Source organism: Papio anubis, chromosome 15, assembly GCF_008728515.1.
Source record: "Papio anubis isolate 15944 chromosome 15, Panubis1.0, whole genome shotgun sequence".
Taxonomy (NCBI): Eukaryota; Metazoa; Chordata; class Mammalia; order Primates; family Cercopithecidae; genus Papio; species Papio anubis.
Genome location: NC_044990.1, coordinates 89,265,749 through 89,284,364, shown reverse-complemented (window position 1 = coordinate 89,284,364; position 18,616 = coordinate 89,265,749). Strand labels below are relative to the sequence as shown.

The window sequence follows — 18,616 nt, the reverse complement described above, 5'->3', positions numbered from 1 at the left end:
TTCAGGAGTAATGCAGCGCAACTGTCCAGTCCAGACACCGGCGTGGTGTGCATGCATGCGTGTGCAGGCCTGCCTGTACCAAACGCCTAGAAACAGGGTAAAGAACATCTGCCAGTGATCTAGGACATGGGCAGGATAATTCCTCTTCTTAAATTCATTACCTTTTCTAAAATCTGCATCTCTAATCAACTGAAAATCAAGTAACATCCACCGTGGAGCACACTACAACTACACTTAAAGAAAAACGACTTCGTAAGATCTCTCCAAAAGTCATCCAGGCCATTTTGTTATTTATGGCTCTAAGGGTCTAATTTCCTTTTCTTAGGAAAACTCCCATCTTGTGCTGACAGAGTTTTCTGCACTTACTGTCTGCACCTTGTCCTAACACTATACCTGCCACCAGGTGCTTCGTTTCCTTTCCCTTTATTTTGCTTCATTACTCTCTTCTTAGCTGGACAAGCACTTTATAAAACAAAAATTAAAAACTGGCCTTAGTCTAAATAAAACAATTTTAAAGTTGTGCTTTTTCCCATTTATGCACACAAACAAAAAATAATGCTTCTTTCTGAAGACAAACCGGCCAGTGACTGAAAGCTTAAGAAACGGGAAAGAGATGAAATAAGAAACGTACAAGATGTGACTTTGTCTCGTCCAGAACACAGCTAACTTAAGAGAGTGCAAGCTTTTCTATCAGGGCAGACAGAAGGGTTCTATCTATCACCTGCCTGCCTTTGGAAGATGTTCCGTTCAGGTAGAAGAGCCAAATCATATTAAACTGCAAACTATGCTATTCCCCTCCCCCATGTAACAAATATTAAAAGCCACGGGCTAGCAAATGCAAAATTTATTTCAACTGTACATAACAGGTTTTTTTTTTTTTATAAAACAAACACTTCATTGCCATATGCAACCACAAACAATAATATGCATACTGTACAATACAATGCAACATTCAGATATACATCCAATTTAGTTTTTCAAATGGTAGTCACTTACTAAAAATGGCTTTTCCCATTCACAGATAAAGAGCACAATTATAGAGATTATTTTCAAGATCTTATACCACTATATACACATTACTGTGTTTTGGCAATTTTATGCAAAACACAATTAATATAGATTATATACTTGTGGCAAGTGTTACTTCAAAGGGAACACCATTTAGGCCATTTGCAAAGGCCTGGTGATGGCTTAAACCTACCTTCTAGTTCAGACTCTTCATTCTTTCATTAGAATACTAACTGTACACATAAATATTACAGAATTGTATGAACAGAAGATACTATTATCAGCATGACTGAAGTCCCACAAAAGTAGAAACACTGGCCCTCTGGATGCCATATCACCACTGCCACATGAGAACTGTCTTTTCGGGCTTGTGGCACTAATACTTCTTAACCAGGTCACGAAAGCTAATGGTGTTAGACATTCAAAACAAATGCAAAGAAAAGGTCAGGTTATTCTTCTGCAGTGATCTTAGCATCAAGAAAAAGCATCATCAAAATGCCTTTAACTGGTACAAAATGGAATGATGGTAAATGTGAAAACTTTAGTGTAGAGAATATCAATAAAAATGTCCCAGTAAGATAACCAAATGATACTTGATATTAAAGGAAAATCTGAGTGCAGCAACTGTGTTTGAGTGTTGTGGTCTACACAGCCCATGACACAGGCAATCCATGCCTACGAGAAGGCAAAGGCAGCTAAGCCAATGCACTAATGAGTAGTCTTGAGGCAAACAAAAAGGTGCTCCCAGACTCAGAGGACTACCATATGTAATACAAAACCAAAATCGCTCTAAATCCACTTACAGTAAGTATAGAAACTTTGTACGTATCTTATTTCTCCAAAAATTCCATTTACTATTTGGGTGAACATATATAAACCCCATCTCTGCCGGAGATTAACACTGGGCTTTGACTAATTTTAGAAGACTGCTCCTCAACATTCTTATTTTTACTAATTGGTATGAAAATACAAACTCTTCCGATGGCATGAGCACTTCAGTAGCTACTTGGGAACAGACAAATATTTGGAATTAACAGCTGCCCTGATGACTCCTGTGCCATTAGCTCGTTCCATGCTGAATGAAGCCACCCAACTTTCTAAACAACGTGCTACTGCCAGGAGCTCCCTGGCAGCTCTGGGCTTGAGCAGCAGGACCCGGCTCCCAGGACAAGACTGATGCTGCATCAGAGAGTTCACTCTGCACAAACAAGATCAGAACACTGAATACGTGGGTTTGGCGAAGGAGTGGGTGGAGGGGGAGGAAAGAAATCACGGCCACCTGGAATTACAGCCACCCTGAAGAAGGAAAAAATGTTATTCTCAATTTATTATGGCATCTTGTTTTCTGAAGCTGGTTTCAATGAATACTTAAAACACAACCGTAAGGTTCCATTTTAACACCAAATAGAGCGTGCATGGGAGAGAACACAGTTTGGCCCCTCAAGCAATGACTAGATGTGGATTTGATGCCACAACTGAATGCAACAGGTCACATTCAGTTCTTTTTGAAGCAGAAATTGGTCTGAGTGAGGCCAGTGAAAACTCCTTACAACAAATCCCAGGAAAATGGGGGAGATTTTTTTTTTTAAATAAGTGAGCTACATGGCAACCTAGTAATTCTTCAGTGAGCTTCGATATCCCATTACAATGAAGCATTGCAGTTTTACACTATGGGGTTGCTGTAAACGGAGTTTCACTGCAGCTGGTTGCTGAAAACAATGATGTGTCCATGGCTCTTCCAGACAACGTTAAATATGGATGTCGGGGTGGGGAGTCGGGGGGACTGAAGCCACAGCACTTGACTTTTTAAGTATTCCAAATGCCTCTCCAGATACAGTCTAGTAGTCTACACTTGCAGAGGCTGAATGCTTCAGATTTTGGGCTTTAAACTTTTAGTGTAGAGTTTCTACTATAGAGTGGTGTAGGCTTGCTAAGTGCCATATAACAGAAATCACTGCAATTCAGGGAAGTTTGGGGTGACGATGAGAGTGAACATCTGAGCCATGACAGTAAGTTCTGCCTTTGGAAAGGAGAGCTCCCACTTCATGGCCACAATGCAGCACACGGAAGAGCACAGAGCCGTGAGGTGGAGACAAGCTCTGAACACATGTGACGCCCGCCCGTCTGTGCACCTGCCAAGGCCCAGAGCCCACATGCTGTTCGGCACAATTACCAGAACACAGCTGTTGGAACTGGGCTCACAGCACCTTTGCTGCATGTATTCTTCTCATCTCTCCACAACTACTTCATCAGTGTTCACAGTACTTAAAAAATTTAGGTCCTTACAGATAAGGCCAGAGTCTCCTCCATGGTTCTGGCACTTAGATCGCAAACCTGTGTGATTTCAGTATAAAATAGAAAAGTGTTCATACAGCTGTATCCAGAAATCAATCAAACAGTTGCTACACTGAGAATAAAAAAAAACATTTGGAGCTGTAAAACAACAACTACCCCTTACGAAGAGCACCCTCGGGTGTAGGCTCACGGGAACACACCACCTCCCTCCAATAGTCATTCGAATGTATACTCGCATCGGCAGTTAAGCCTCCACAAAGTACAATGGGAAATATCAGGAACACTCTCAAAAGTTGTTAAAATATCACATAAAAGAGACAAGGAACAGCAAGAAAACATCTAAGAAAAGCAGGCTGCGATACAACAAGCATTTGTTAAGAAAAGCTCAGAAGTGCATTAGTTCTGGTGAGAGATATATGAGCAACAGCTCTTACGAGATGTAGAACCCATTCTGTAACTATGGGCTGTCCATATACTGTCATAGTCAGAGTCTTCCGAGAGGTCTGAAGGCTCCAAACGAGAAAGGCTACTGCGACGACCCAAGGAGTCTAGGCTTGGTTGGTCATCATCAGCCAAGACGTGATTATGCATCAGGTCAGTGCCTTGCCATGCTAAGACGGGCGGGCGGAGGGACAGGCGCGACAGGCAGGGGGTGAGGAGGAGAACGACAGGAAGAGCCACAACCAAAACATGGAACAAAAGCAAAAGGTGATGGGAAGAGAAGGAAAAGAGAAAACATTGTTAAACATTGGCAACAATGCATGTTTCTCCTTACATATGGCTGGGTTTCAATAACAAACTTAGCAAAACCCTTAGAATACAACTAGATCGATTATTATCTAATTAAGCCATTAATATACAATGTTTCCAAACCACTCTTTTAAAAAAAGATATTGCTCTAAAGCCCTCATTTAAGAAATCTTTTACAAATTACACCCATGTCCAAAAGATGACTCTACAGACATGAGGCAATTAACCAATTCTATTCCACATTCAATTAACAAATAGTCTCATTTAGGACATCATTTGGGAAAGGTACCATTTATATGGCTAATTAAAAATTGTTTCCTATCAGTAAACAGGTGTATCAAATGCAAAATAATTTCAAAGGATTTCTGACGGGCTTCTTCAGTTGTCACTTTGCCAAGACCATAAATCTGAGAGTGGGTCTGGACTTACCTGATCAATCAACAATCACTCTGAGAACTCAGAGGGCAGAAAAGGACTGGCCAGGGCCCACAGCCCCAGAACCCACCCCCTGCTCCCAGGGCATGCCAGAGCTTAGCCCGCAGGCAGGGTGCAGTGGGAAGCTGGGTCTGCTGGCAATGCCAGCCACCCCATTGCAGACCCTCTGCTGTCAGGAAGAGAGACGTGAACTGGCAATACCCCAGTGTTAAAAGGAAAATGACAGAGGAAGTGGCACAACATGGCAGGAGAGAAATAATCATGAGTGGCCGGCAACTATGAGCACTGCCCATGGCCAGGCAGCTGGGCTGAGAGGCAGGCCAGGCTGCCGGGGTCTCCCTCCATGCAAAGGTGGGGGTGCCCCTTGCTGAGTGAAGGCAAACCACAGTAGCCCCGGCTCCTCCCTGCTCCTGCTTCTATCAAACTGACCTCTGTTCCCAGACTGCAAGAACTACGTCATAACCGGCTGTGAGGGCCATTACTTCCTGGAGTTAGAAATCAGTATCAAGGAAGTTTGGTTTACAAAATCTTCTTGGCATCCAGATGTGTGTATTGAACAGAGCTGCATTTTAGGTAAAATATATTATCCTTCTAAAACCTGTTTTACTAAGCATTTAATGTAAAAAGAGCTGCTTTCATTATGATCCCATTTCCAAGCATCTTAAGTATACCAACTTCCCAGCACAAATGAGCAATTTCTCCCATTACTCCCTAGTTTTGAGTGTTCGGTTTAAGGGTATATATGACTATCAGCTCCCTGAAGCCCAGAGTGGTTTGCCCATAATATGAATTAAAAACAAAAATCAATGTATCATTCAATGCTTTTCTTGCACAGGAGAAATGGAAATACAGAATACAGGCAATGTGACAAGAAAAGAAAAAGAATTGTGGGCCACTCCCCTTAGGCAGTCAGGGGCCGTGAAGCCACAGCATATCACAGGACCCTGGTCATGAAGAAATGAGGTGGGCACTATGTCAGCCTTCGTCCACAGGGGATTGGTTCCAGGACTCCCCTTGGACACCAAAGTCCTCAGACCCTCCAGTCCCTGATATAAGATGGCACGGTGTTTCCATTTCACCTACACACAACCTCCTGTATACTTTGTTTGGGGAAGAGCTCTATACTTTGAGTCATTTCTAAATTATTTATAGTACCTAATACAATGTAAATAGCATATAAATAGCTGTTATAAGTATAATTATTTTTTATTTGTATTTTTTTTTTACTGTTATATTGTTACTTTTTACTGTTTCTTTTTTCTGGGTACTTTTGATCTGCAGTCGGTTGGATTCACAAATGCAGAACTCACAGACACAGGCGGGCGGCCAACTGAACCTGCTCTGCTCATCTGAGACTACTGGGCTAAAATTTTATTTCAAGTAACTGAAATTGAGATGACAACAAAAATCTCAAATTCAAAATCCAAAAATTTATGGCCACATTTTATAGCCTATTACTTAAAACATGATCAGTATCCAATTATAAAAATGTAATACCTTTCATCACAACAATTTGTACTCAGATATTATTGTGTCATCACACATGTATTTATTCCACCTTTTGACAGGTTACCCACGCCTTTCTGTTTCTCTATTTCTCTCCTATTCTGAGAAGCAGTCACTACGAATGGGTATTTTTCACTAAAGTATGGACAAAAAAAACTAACAGTGCTGACCCTTGGCAAAAAGTCTTAATGTCATAGACGGGACATGGTACCATAGCAGTAAAATACTGAAAATGGTTTAAAAAAGAAGCTTCTGGATAATCGAGACTCCACAAAGGTTTACCCTGCTCATCCTATCTTCACAGCTGCAGCAGTCTTTGATAAAAGCTACAGCAGCTGAGAAGTCCTCTTCCCTCTTTTTCCTTTTCTCAGCGTTAAACAATACATGACACTAACTGGAACCACCACGCTGCAGGCGACTAACAAAACAAACAAGTGAGATAAGTGACAGTCAAGCTGGAAAGGGCAGCAAGTCCTAAAATGGAGGAGAAATCAGTTTCTGTGCTGAGAAAATACAGAATCATCCAGTTCTCGAAAAGGCCTGAGGCCTTGCACCATGTGCTCACGTCAGCTGTTCTGGGCACGCAGACGCCAGCAGGGTAAATGACAGGCACGCTGCCTCAGCCGCCACCCTGTGGGGTCCGAGGCCCCGCACCATGTGCTCATGTCAGTTGTTCTGGGCACGCGGATGCCAGCAGGGTAAATGACAGGCACGCTGCCTCAGCCACCACCCTGCTGCGCTTCACTTGCAACACCACAGGAAAAATGTAAATTAAAAAAAGGCACCTTAGGGCCAAGCCCTGTGTCTCACGCCTGTAATTCCAGCACTCTGGGAGGCCGAGGCGAGGTCAGGAGTTGGAGACTAGCGCGGCCAAAATGATGAAACCCCATCTCTACTAAAAACACAAAAACATTAGCTGGGCGTGGTGGTGCGCACCTGTAATCCAGGAACTCGGGAGGCTGAGATAGGAGAACTGCTTGAACCTGGGAGGCGGAGGCTGCAGTGAGCTGAGATCGCGCCACTGCACTCCAGCCTGGGTGACAGAGTGAGACTCTGTCTCCAAAAAGAAAAAAAAAGCCCCTTAATACAAAAAAAGTTTTTCATTTAAGACACCATACATCAGACACAGGTAAATCCTGTGGTTCATGAAATCTACTGAATAAATTAGCTGTAAATTTCCAAAAAATTTTTTAAAGCAATTATTTTTTAGAAAGGCTAAAAGAAACCTTGCTCAAAGTTTATATTTTGGATATTTCTAAGAAACTAAAAAATAATAAAATAAAAATGAAAAATTCCAGTACCACACCAATAGCTTAAATAGCTGAAATAACTGAACTAATCTTCCACTGTCTTTTAAACACATCTTCTCTTAGCAAAAGCATTATGAATTCTGGCAATAGCTTATATTTAAATATTTCCTAGTACAATTTTATCTAGAAAATCACACAGCAATTGTGCCCACAGCTCAGACCCAACTCCATGAATTTAGGGACCTGAAGCTCAGCTGCTGTCCTGCCTGCCACCCCTGACTGAAACACCGCCCCTGGGAGGTCAGGCGGATGGGCTGTGCAAGGGGCCTACCACAACAGGTTCCTTCAGACTGTAAATTGAAACTAAACAGAATAAACCATCACAATTTCCAGGCCATTATTGTTAAACTTACTTGAATTGAGTGTTTGCCTTGTTTTGGCGCTGGTGCAGTAAGCTTCGATGACTTTCAGAATCTGAGCATCTTCTTCCAAAGCAGCTGTGCCTGTCAAGAGACGCACAACAGTTCACAATCGAACTGAAAGGCCTCTAGCGCAACTGGCAAGATGAATGCAGGCATCAACTCGACCAAAATGACAAGTAAGATAATCTGCCATTTTCTTGTCAGATGACTGTTTTCCACAAAATTTACGAAAGTTATACTCAAAAAGGTTTTCAGTTTTTTAAAAATATTTGCAACACATTTGGAAATGATTATCCTACCAATCCGTAAGAAAATTAGTATCCCCACTCTCAAATTGGAAAAAGGGCAGGAGATAGGAATATGCAAGTCACAAAACAAAAAGAGTTCTAAGAAAAAATGTCTAATCTCACTGAAACAAGAAATGAAAATTAAAACATTTTCGTGTTTCCACATGCCAGCCAGACAAAAACAGAAGGCCGACAACCCTCAGTGTCGATGTGGGCATTGTGCCTGTCTGTTCCCCACATGGCAGCCCGCGGTCCTGTGAAAGCCCAGGCCTCATCATCTTCTCTACGGAACCGGACTCTGCCTGCCTGCTGCTCAGGGCACTGTGTTACCTACCGCTCTGCAGGGGAGCTCTGGCCCACAAAGCGCACTGTCCCTTGCGCACAGCCCAGGGTTCCGGCCCAGGGTCTCTGCGACCAGGCCTGGAGAGCTCCTCCCCAGACACCTGCAGGGCCTGCTTCCTCGGCCCCAGGAGGCTGCTCAAATGGCACCCTGGCACCGAATCTCCCACCTTTCCTCCCAACTGGGTCTCTGCAGCACTCCACGGCCCACACATTGTTCACTTGTTTTGTCTGTCTGTATCCTTCTACTAAAACAGGCTCTATGAGAACAGGGATCTCTTTCGGTCACACTGCATCCTTCACGCCCAGCCCATGAAGGTGCTGATGAAGCACGCGCCCAAGAATGATGGTCTCAGCTGCAGCCAGCCCCACGCCCAGCTCAGTGCTGCCCCTGGATCTGCTGAAGGAAGGGGCCCACAGAACAGTTCGCTCACAGAGAAGCCCCAGCACAGCCAGTAAGCAACAGAGCAGGCGTCCAGCACCAGCTCCGCTTCAATAGCTAGACCCCAGGGCCTCACCATCTCATCAGGGGCCCTGGTGGTCAGCGGCCTGGACCACCTGGGGAGGAAGACAGTCAGCATGGTGACTTATATTGCCATGGACATCAGGTGACAAGGACAAGAATATAATGAACACTCCAGCACGGTGACCTCACAGGGCTGACTGATAAGGTGGGGGTGAGGGGAGGCCAGCAGTGGTGCGGCACAGTGAGTGTGTGGGATGGCTGCTGGGCCTCCTCCTGAGGCTGGAGGAAGTGAGCAGTGAAGGCACAGGACCAACACAGGCTGAGCTCAGACATGGGGTGGGGCAGGGCAGAGCCCCGCAGGACAGATCCTGCAACTTCCCCAGAGCTGGCTCACTCTCCCTGGGTTGCACCCATCAGTCCACAGCAATCTGTTCACAGGTACCCCTACCCAGCAGTCACCCCCAGGAAAATCACTTACTTCTGTCAAGAGCTCCACTTATTCAAAAGCTATCTACCGAGCACCTAACAGGTGCCAGGTACTTGCTGAGAGGCCACGTAGGAACCCAGAACTGAGTCGGACCCCTAGGCCTGAGGAGCAGATAGGACGGGTCCAAAGCGGAGAGAACAGCATGAGAACAGCACGGGCAGGTGCAACCCACATGAGAACACAGCAGGTCACGCTTCTAACAGATGGAGAGAGCACTTTGGGAGATGATGGCACTTCAGGAAGTGTGGGTGGAATATCTTTGGGTGGAATATCTTACAGGCAATGAGGGAGAACCAGAAAAGCAGGAGAGCCCTCCAGGTCTGGCCCCAGCTCCTGGATGAGGAAGGGCTAGGAGGCAGTGGTGCTGGAATTGGCACGGAGACTTCATCACTGACACAAGGGCACTTCTCCTGCTTGCTTGGGTAAACGTTATGTTTACTACCACTTATTCCTACCACTGCCTCAAGGGGCAGACCCTACTTTTGTTTGGAGTCTTCAGAAAGCCACCAAGCCTCCCTCCATCCCATGAATGCCATGGCCTGCGTGACCAGGAGGCCACATCCTCCTCCACACGGACCGCAGCTACTCACTTTTTCGGGACGCGAACTCCTCATCGGAAGGCTTCCGTTCAGGTTTGCGCTTGGGCAGCAGCTTTTTCATGGTCTTGGGACTCTTACTAAGATCCTAGGGAAAGAGAAAAGAAAATGTTAACATACTCTAAAGCCAATCATTTTCACTGGTGTATCAGAAAGGCTGCTGTAAAGGTATAAAACCCCAAATTATTATAGCCACTGATAAGAGCTTCTCGCTTTTTCCTATTTTGATTTTTCTTTACCAGCTTCTGAACGTTAATTTAAAAATCAATAGGGCATTCTCAGTATTAGTCATTGGCTAATATTTTTTCTTCACTCTGATAAAACCCCTCGTGCCATTTGGGTCCTGTTAGTTCTGTGATGAGAGGTGTCCCCAGGAGGCAGGCTGGCGCTGGTGTGCACAGACATCCTGCACACTCCTGAGGGAGGAGGGGAGGAGGCAGCAGTGGCTCCCTGGGGCAGACCCACCCCCCGGTACAGCTAACTGGAAAGACGAGAGGAAACTAAGGTCATCATTAAATGACAGATAAGTAAAAAATAATCGCTTTAAGAAACTATTTGAAGTCTCAGGGAGAAGAAAAGGGAGCGAGTGCTCAGCTACCCGACTCTGAGTGCCAGGAGCACAGTCAAGCTCAGCCGGGGCTGTTCTGCAGGGGCCACACGCACACTAGCTCAGAGGCGTGTTCACAACGGAACCGCCCACCCCTTACCTCTTCAAACAGCTTCTCAAACAAGCACAGAAGACGACAGCAAAATACAAAGTGAGCAAAGCAAGTCCAACAGAGCAGGTAAAGTGTCAACTATCAAGCACGTGTTAAATACCGATATCAAAAAAAGGCTGGTTTCTGCACCACGCCAGTGACATAAACCATCGCGAACGTTAACAGGCGAAGCCAACACTCAGAAGATGAGATGCGCTACGGAATGAACCGGGCTGGAAACAGAGGAAACGAAGCTTGGTTTTTAAAGTTATCTTTAAAAGTCTTTTTTTGGGAGCTAAACAATGGGTACACATGGACATGACCATGGAAATGGCAGACCCTAGGGGCCCCAAAAGGGGGAGGGTGATGGGGGCAAGTTTTGAAAAACTACCCATTGGGTACAATGTTTCCTATTTGGGTAATAGGTACCCTAGAAGCCCAAACCCCAGCATCACCCAATACAGCCATGTAACAAACTTGCAATCTAAAGTAACATTTAAAAACTTAAATAAAAATCTTTCTATAAAAATTGTAAAGCTCTTAGAAATGCAGTAGCAATCTGTTCCAGAAGACACATTGATACACATGTGCTCCCTGACTTCCCTAATTCAAAGCAAATTGAGATGGAGAGCCTTGAAGAGCCAATGCCCACCCACCATGTGCTCCGAGGGCACCTGCGGGCACAGAGGGTCATGAAGCACACAGCACACCCGACGACCAGAGCCAGGCAGAGCAGGCTGCAGAGCGGCCTCCACGAGCCTCCACGCCCTCTTCTCCTACTCTGCAGGACCACTCTCCACGCTAACGCTGTGTGGCGCTCAGCAACACTGGACAGCAGCTGCCTCTTCCCTTGCCCTTTCTACTTCTTTTCCCAACAGTTTTATCCCCGTTTTCTTCCCTAGTAATTCAGTCTCCACCAGTTCTTGCAGTAGCTCACTTTTTCTTTAGACTGTGCACACTAAAGTATACAATAAGGAACACCAACATTCTTCAAGTAACTTCCCATGACAGAAAATGAGAATTCTGACTTGCACACATGATTACCTGAAAGATATCATAAAAACAAAGACTCAGTAAGACCAAAAAATGAAAAGCATAGATCTTAATTTCTTACACAGTACTTTCCTATGGGCCTTAAAACCCTCAGGGCTGCTGGCAAGAATGCAGAAAAAGTCTGCTCCAGTTCCCTTGGCAAATGTGGCCTTGACCAGACACAGAGGCGTGACGCCAGGCAAGACTGCATAACCATCCTCACGCTCACTCACACCCCACCAGCGGGCACTGCTCCTCATATCTGCACGCAGGCCACTCATACTCTCACCACCATTCCTCATACCTCACCAGCCTGCACGCTCAACTGCTTATGAAAACAACGCTCATCTCAATTATCGGCTTCCTCAGGTGAAAATATTTCTCAGAACACATTTCTCAAGACGCTTCCTTTCCTCATCCAAGCTGGCTTGGGTGAAAGTATAAGAAAGTGTTAATACTTATATTTATTCATTAGAATCGTACTTTATTTGCACCTAGCAAATACAAAAATGCTGGATCAGAACACAGACAAGCACAGACTGTATCATGATTTCTTATGCATCAAAAGGGGAAACTGCCTAAGTGTTTTTTCATTTGTATTGGTAAATGTTCTCTTCATTTCAAATGGCTTCTGGATGACAAAACGCAGGGCTCCTGGATAGGATCCCCAACCTAGAGGAGGGGTTGTTAGACGCAGCTGACAGCATGCAGATGCTGAGCGACGGCCTCACACACGGGGAGGGAAAGTCACCTGGGCTCAGCGCCTTTCCAGCTCCTGGCCCCTGGCAGCACATTCCTCCGGCAAGCACAGTAAAGGCCCCCCTGTGCATGGCACAGACAGGAGGGGCCCTGCACATCTGCACATCCCCTTCCCACACAGGGTTACCACAGGCCTCTCAGCAGCAGCAGAGATAATCAAAGAACCAAGGCAGACCCCTTCTCAGTTCTCTAGCAGTTAGGGTGCATTTTGCTGCGTACAGAGGGACCAGCCCGGCACACTCGGGGCCCAAGGCATGCTCACCGGCGTCTGGCTGTTTGAGTGGTCAAGGGACCTCACCTCCTTGTAGCAGAGGGCAGCTGAGGGCCGGAGGGGAGGCGCGGGCCGCAGGCAGCTCAGGCTCCAGGGCTTGGGTGTTTTCGGAGGCTCCAGGGGTCCCCAGTTGATGGTGGTGTGCGGGGTGCCGTGGTGGGAGGGGTGGGGGAGCGTGTGGTAGGCGGGCGTCAACGGCGCGGGCTTGCTGTCTGCGTGCTTGCTGGACGGAGTGACCGGGTGGGAGGGCAGCTGCCGAGGGCACAGAGCGGGAAGGGCAGAGAACGTGAGACTTGCATGCTCACCGTGAAAGGGCACTACCACGCACTTCCTTCCGCTCTTTCAACACTCCATGTGAAATAAAACCCAGGATTTATCATTTATCATTTCGTTCGAATCTCTGGCTCTCAGTAGTTTTTGGGGCCAAGCACCAGCTCGCGCCACCTGGGCTGAGCGTGGGACCCCCCACGGTGTCTGCCCCAGACGGGAGGGGCAGCTCTAGCTGGCGCCCCAGCACTCGGACATCCACTAGCCACATTTATTAGCTACGGAGTAACATTAACAGAAAAAAAGGTACTTTATCTAGTAAAAAGATGAGAATTTCACAAAAGCACATAGGGCATGTGGCTGTAAGAAGGAAGGTGATTCCCCCCGGTCACGTATTATTCTTCACCTGGTGATAAAGTACTGGGTGAAACTAAGGCCCAATCGCCTAGTTTTGTTTTTTAAAAAAGTTTTCCTGGCACACAAGCAGGCCCGTGCCTGTCTAAAGCTGCTGCTGTGTTACAAGGGCAGAGTACAGCTGCAAGAGGCCTGAACCTGTAAAGCAGAGAATGTTTACCATCTGCCTCTTTCTAGAACACTGCCAAACCCTGGTATAAAATCAGTTATTTTCTTAGAAAACTCAACTTTAATCAAAACAAAGTTAATTGAAAATTAACTTCTTAGAGGAGGTATGTCATGAATGAATTTTATATTCCTGGGAAACCCGAAATATCCCATCACAATGACAGTTAAATGAGAAAAGTTAAGTAAGTCTCAAAATCAGCCAATAATGACTTCAAATTAGCCAACAATAGTAAGGCGCGTTTAATGGGAGAACAAGCTGTGTGGCACTGTGAACTGGAAACCTGAGTGGGGTCGGCATTCTGAAGTGCACGACCTTCAAAACAGGCTGAGAGGGAAGGCCCCACAGCAGCTAATGCCACAATTTCAAGAACAGACGCCATCAACTTTCTGCAATGATCACATTCTAGTCCCTGCATGGGGGAGGGAATCGTGTGAGATACAGGTCATGCTATGAAGCCACCGTAACGTCATCTTTTCATAGGAAATAATGTATAGATGGAGAAAATTATGTAAGACATCCCTCCTAGCAACAACGTCAGAGTTAAGTAGTGTCTGGTTTTGTTTCTCCTTTCTTGAGAAAGTCAAAGGAAGTATGCTTTATGCTAAAATTAGAATATGACTTCAGTTGGACAGAGTTAGATCACAGGAGAATACATCATCCCACAAAAGAAACTCTGTAGGAGAACGCAGAACATTTTAAACATGAGGCACAGTGCCTTCCCCGCCACCAGTGAAAGAAACACTAAGACGGAGGGTCTGGCCACAGAGAAAAGCTGACTTGATGTAAAATTGTATGAAGTAGAGTTTCAGGCTGCTGTTGAAAATCTGAGTGAAGCAGCTCATCCACTGTTCTTTATAAACACACGTGTACACATGTCGCTGGGATAAACTGATCTCCACGAAAGAATGGAGAATTTTAAAACGGCAGAGCCATTAAAGATGAAATGCTAGCTAAAAGCCAATGAGTAGTTATCTGCACACTGCTGAGAGAAATCAGATGGACTCTGAAACTGATGAGAATATCAGAATACAGCAATCCTTCTTGATCTACAACCTTCCCATGAAGAAGAAAACATGAAAACTGAGCAAACGACAGAACTGATCCTAATAACCTAGTAAGGATGTGAGGGAATCTGCAAGCTGAAAATGCCGTGTCATCGCCACTCATTCTTTAAAAGCTCTGCCCAGTTTTTCGGTATTACTTGATAAAGATGACGACTGTTAAAACAACCCGATACCAACTTCTTGAGCAAAAAACACCAGGAGAGGTTTAAACACTGCAACCAAATTCAGTGTTCATCTATTTTGAAAAGTTGTAATTCTCTAAAAATTCAAAGAGTTGCTGAGCTTTTCTAAGTAAAAGACACCTCAATTTCTTAAAATCAACAGTGTGTCATAAATTCTATTTTAATGCCTTCAACATGAATCTGGCCCTTTTCATCATCATAATCATTTATTTTTGTTTTCTTAAATGAAGCATAATAAACAGTTAAAATTCTCAGAAAAATCATCTACAGTTTAGTGTAAAACTCCCCTAAATTAGTCTTCCAGGGCCACGCTGAGCAAAAGCAGCTTTTCCCACCCAAGCACCTCTGAACTGTGCGTGAGGAGGCATAATTCAGGGTTGTTTCTCGAGAACACTCACTGGAAAACAATTCACTACTGCACAAAGAGGGCCAAATATTTTCAGAGAATTATCAAGCAAGTGTTTTGCATTTTTATCCCAATACTGATCAGGTTTTAAAGCACGTGATCACTTGCTGACAGCTCAGCCACGGGATGCCACGCCTGGAGTCTGGAAGGAGGAGAAGCGCCAGGTCCTTACGGTATGAGACGGCACCGAATGAGGCTTTATGGTGGGGTTTCCCATAGATGTGACCTTCGTTTGCTTCTGTAGGTGGTCCACCCATTCCTGCAGATCCTGCTGGTTGTTGCATGACACTAATATCCGCTCGATCATGCTCCCTAGAGGAGAGAAGGAAAAAATAGGCCGAGTGGAAACACAGGTAAAAAGCGCGTGCATGCACACACAGCCCCCAGAATTCCACTCAACGCTTAAACACCACCTTCTGAAATATGCAAGCAAGAATCTGCACGCGGGGACAAGCTGCCTCTCCTCCCCGAGACACGGCACTCACACAGCTTGTGCCTATCACCTGATATTTCAAATGCATTTCTATGGTTTTCACTGTCCTCAAGCTTTGTGATTGTCATTCCTGTCGTTGGAAGCTTTCCCTAAAAAAGACCCCCCCACAAAAAAAAACAATTAGTGCTTTTCTAGAAAAAGGTACCATTATTAAAGTAATATTAAATGATTTTAGAATTGGTGGAGGAACTGTGTTTGTGAACCAAAAAGAGTTCGTTTGTAGCAGATGCATGTATAATACAAAAATCTTTATCTCAAATAATAAATCATAATACTGTACTGTAAGCAAGAAACTCAACTGGCGACAAGGGACAGACTGACACGCCCAAACACACACTGCATCTGATGAGCTGCTACTAAATAGACACCAGGACAAAAAAATCTCACATTATGATTTTTAAAAAACTACCACATGTAACAGTTGTTTTAAATGATGTTTTTGCAGAAAAGCAGCATGTATTTGCCTCATAAAGAAATACAGAGGAAGCTCCAAGTTTAAAGTCAAAATAAGGGTGGGAAATTGAGGCAAGAACAAGAATTGCCTAACATTCTACTTTATAATCCACCAAACAGAAAATAAGTAGTTGTGCTAAATGCTGCACACAATGCAGAAAATGGTTGGCAAACCAATGCTCCCTGAAAATGGAAGAAATCAGTAACCGCAACAGGAAATGTCAATGGAAAAGATACCAGAAACGAGGTACAAAGTGATCATTACAAACAAATCAGAAGTGAACACAAAACAGCCTGGCGCAGCTGACAGAAACCACAGTACACGGTGGCCCACCAAGTCCTCAGGAAGAGGCAGTGGCATCTGGGACGTGCTGCCTGGGGAGCACTCCATCAGCTGCGGAGCGAGATTCTGCATGAGCACCTCCAGTGGGAGTGCTGCTCAACGGGTGTGGGGAACGTGCCCCCACAGAGAATGGGTGGCAGTGCCACAACCTGGCAGGGGCTCAGACATCCAGCAAGTAAGGGCCAGAGAGGCTGCCGATACCCCACAGTACCCAGGACAGTCTCACTGAGCACTCAGCCCCGGGCCATGAATGATCCAGTCCAAAACGTCAGCAGTGCCCAGGTGGAGAAATCTCATCCTAAAGCACGGCAGGTGGAAGAGGAGACTGCTGGACACTTCTGTGGCCAAGCGTATTTAAAAAATGCTACACACTGTGAACTCCTTTCCAAGATTCACAATGCATGTAAGTACTTTAACAGCTGTGAGTGCTACAGAAAATGAAACTGCACAACTGTGTTTAACCTAGCCCAGCGGAACATCGGTGTACAGAGCACTGTGGCTGTGGCTGGATCGAACACTTTTTAGCATCCCCCAAAGCCAGTGTTCCAATGGTAGAAATGAAGACTGATGATACAGAGACCATGGCTCACCACTGTACTAAGAACGGAAAAATAGAATCCTGTCGTTGAGATGAGCCCCAGCAGTCTGTCAGCACGTCAAGGGTAAAGCCAGTGTGAGCCCCAGTCCCACAGGCAGAGACTCAAGCCTGCCACGAGTGGCAACCTCTTCTCCCTTAGGCTAGAGAAGGCTCCTGTCTCCAGCCACTGGAATGAGACTCTGGGGATATAAAATAGGAAGCCAGATAGTGCTGACCAGAAAGGACAGAGATTTAGGTTTATCAAGGTCATTTAACAAAGAAGTAGCTGCTAGTTTATTGGAAAACTCTAGTGGGCACCACCTTAGCCACAGATCACCTCTCTTCAGCAGTGGCCTTACAAACTACAGCCTTATTTTCCTGAGTCTTTTCCTATATATGTGATTCATCAATTCTAAAGCACCCGTTTTAGAGTAAGCGTATGACGACAAGTCCTCTCTGGGTGGTCGACAAAGCCTCTGTGAAGGCACAGTGTCTGCTTAGGGTTCTCTAACGCCCTTGCTGGGACGACACAAAACAACACATGCTACAATGAAACGCAACCCAGGGAACACGAAGTGGTGGCTTCTGCTGCAGTGGTTATGTGGTGACTGGCCAGTCCTCAGAAAGTTGATGGGAAGGATATGAGCCTCTATTACTTCACAGAAAAAAAAGAATGAAACCTGCCAAGGGCATCTACTAGACAGCAAAAATACCAGCTCCTTCACATACCAGCACTATAAACCACTGTCATAACAGAAAAGGCCCTGCTCACCCTTGCACCTCCTTCTCAAATCCGCTGTCACATTTCCTCCAAGAAAAGCAGGGAAACAAAAATTAGAAAGGTTCAACGATCACACACTGCTACTTACATACTTACATCACTTTCTATCTGCTGATGCATTTGTGCAGTGCTGTGCCACTGACACAAGACCTTAGTCTACACTACCCCACTAACCCACAAGCCCTAGCTGAATCCATTTCACAGAACAAAACTATAGCAAGGAGCAGCAAGGTATTTTGCCTGAAATGACAGAAGGCAATGACAGAGGCTGACTTGTGCCACAGTCGTCTGTGTCCTTATGAGGTTGCTCTACATTTACACTCCTTTCCTTTTTTAAAATTAACATAGGATATGCTTGCAGAGTCACAGCGAAACATAAACAGGAGACGTACATCCATATCTGAACATACAGCATTACACACACAGCACATACACAGATACATGTAATATTTAACACAAAATTCAAAGCCAGCCTGAAATTATCCTCAGATCCACAATAAAATATAAATTCAGATTGTGTTTTACCTGATAGATAAAGCCACTCATCCTAGGACTGGCAGACAACATTAGCAAAACATTTGGGAAGAGCAGAAGATATCTTTCATTCTTTTCCTAATACAAAAAAAGAAACCCAAAACATTTCTTAAACAACATCTACTTATAAATGTGAGCACAAATACTTACTCATACTAGATCCTAGGAAACACCACATGGCATTTCTTATTTAGGTATTTCTGTCAAGTTTTATCAGGTAAATTAAATGGAAACAATTATGATAAATTCTGTATCAAGTCTTAATATATGATTAAGAGAGAGCTTTGACATATAGGTAAAGAGAAGGATTTCTAAATTCTTCAAAAAACAAA

General features: G+C 44.9%; 1 protein-coding gene across 36 annotated transcripts in view; it reads right to left on the bottom strand.

Moving 5' to 3' along the window:
• Window positions 1–18,616, bottom strand: part of ARHGEF7 (Rho guanine nucleotide exchange factor 7) — a 180,340-nt gene that overhangs the window by 9,442 nt on the left and 152,282 nt on the right. For 12 of the 36 annotated variants that reach the window (XM_021929784.2, XM_021929794.2, XM_021929790.2 and 9 more), the window contains 7 exons: window positions 18,276–18,362; window positions 15,517–15,685; window positions 15,276–15,415; window positions 12,593–12,853; window positions 9,836–9,929; window positions 7,658–7,747; window positions 3,738–3,914 (listed from right to left, as the gene is read on the bottom strand). In XM_021929784.2, coding sequence (XP_021785476.1) covers window positions 3,738–3,914; window positions 7,658–7,747; window positions 9,836–9,929; window positions 12,593–12,853; window positions 15,276–15,415; window positions 15,517–15,685; window positions 18,276–18,362 — 1,018 coding nt within the window. Of the gene's footprint in view, window positions 1–832; window positions 3,915–7,657; window positions 7,748–9,835; window positions 9,930–10,154; window positions 10,773–11,195; window positions 12,854–15,275; window positions 15,416–15,516; window positions 15,686–18,275; window positions 18,363–18,616 lie in introns of those variants that run through there. The other 24 variants (XM_021929787.2, XM_031655667.1, XM_031655668.1 and 21 more) reach the window with 15 other exon arrangements.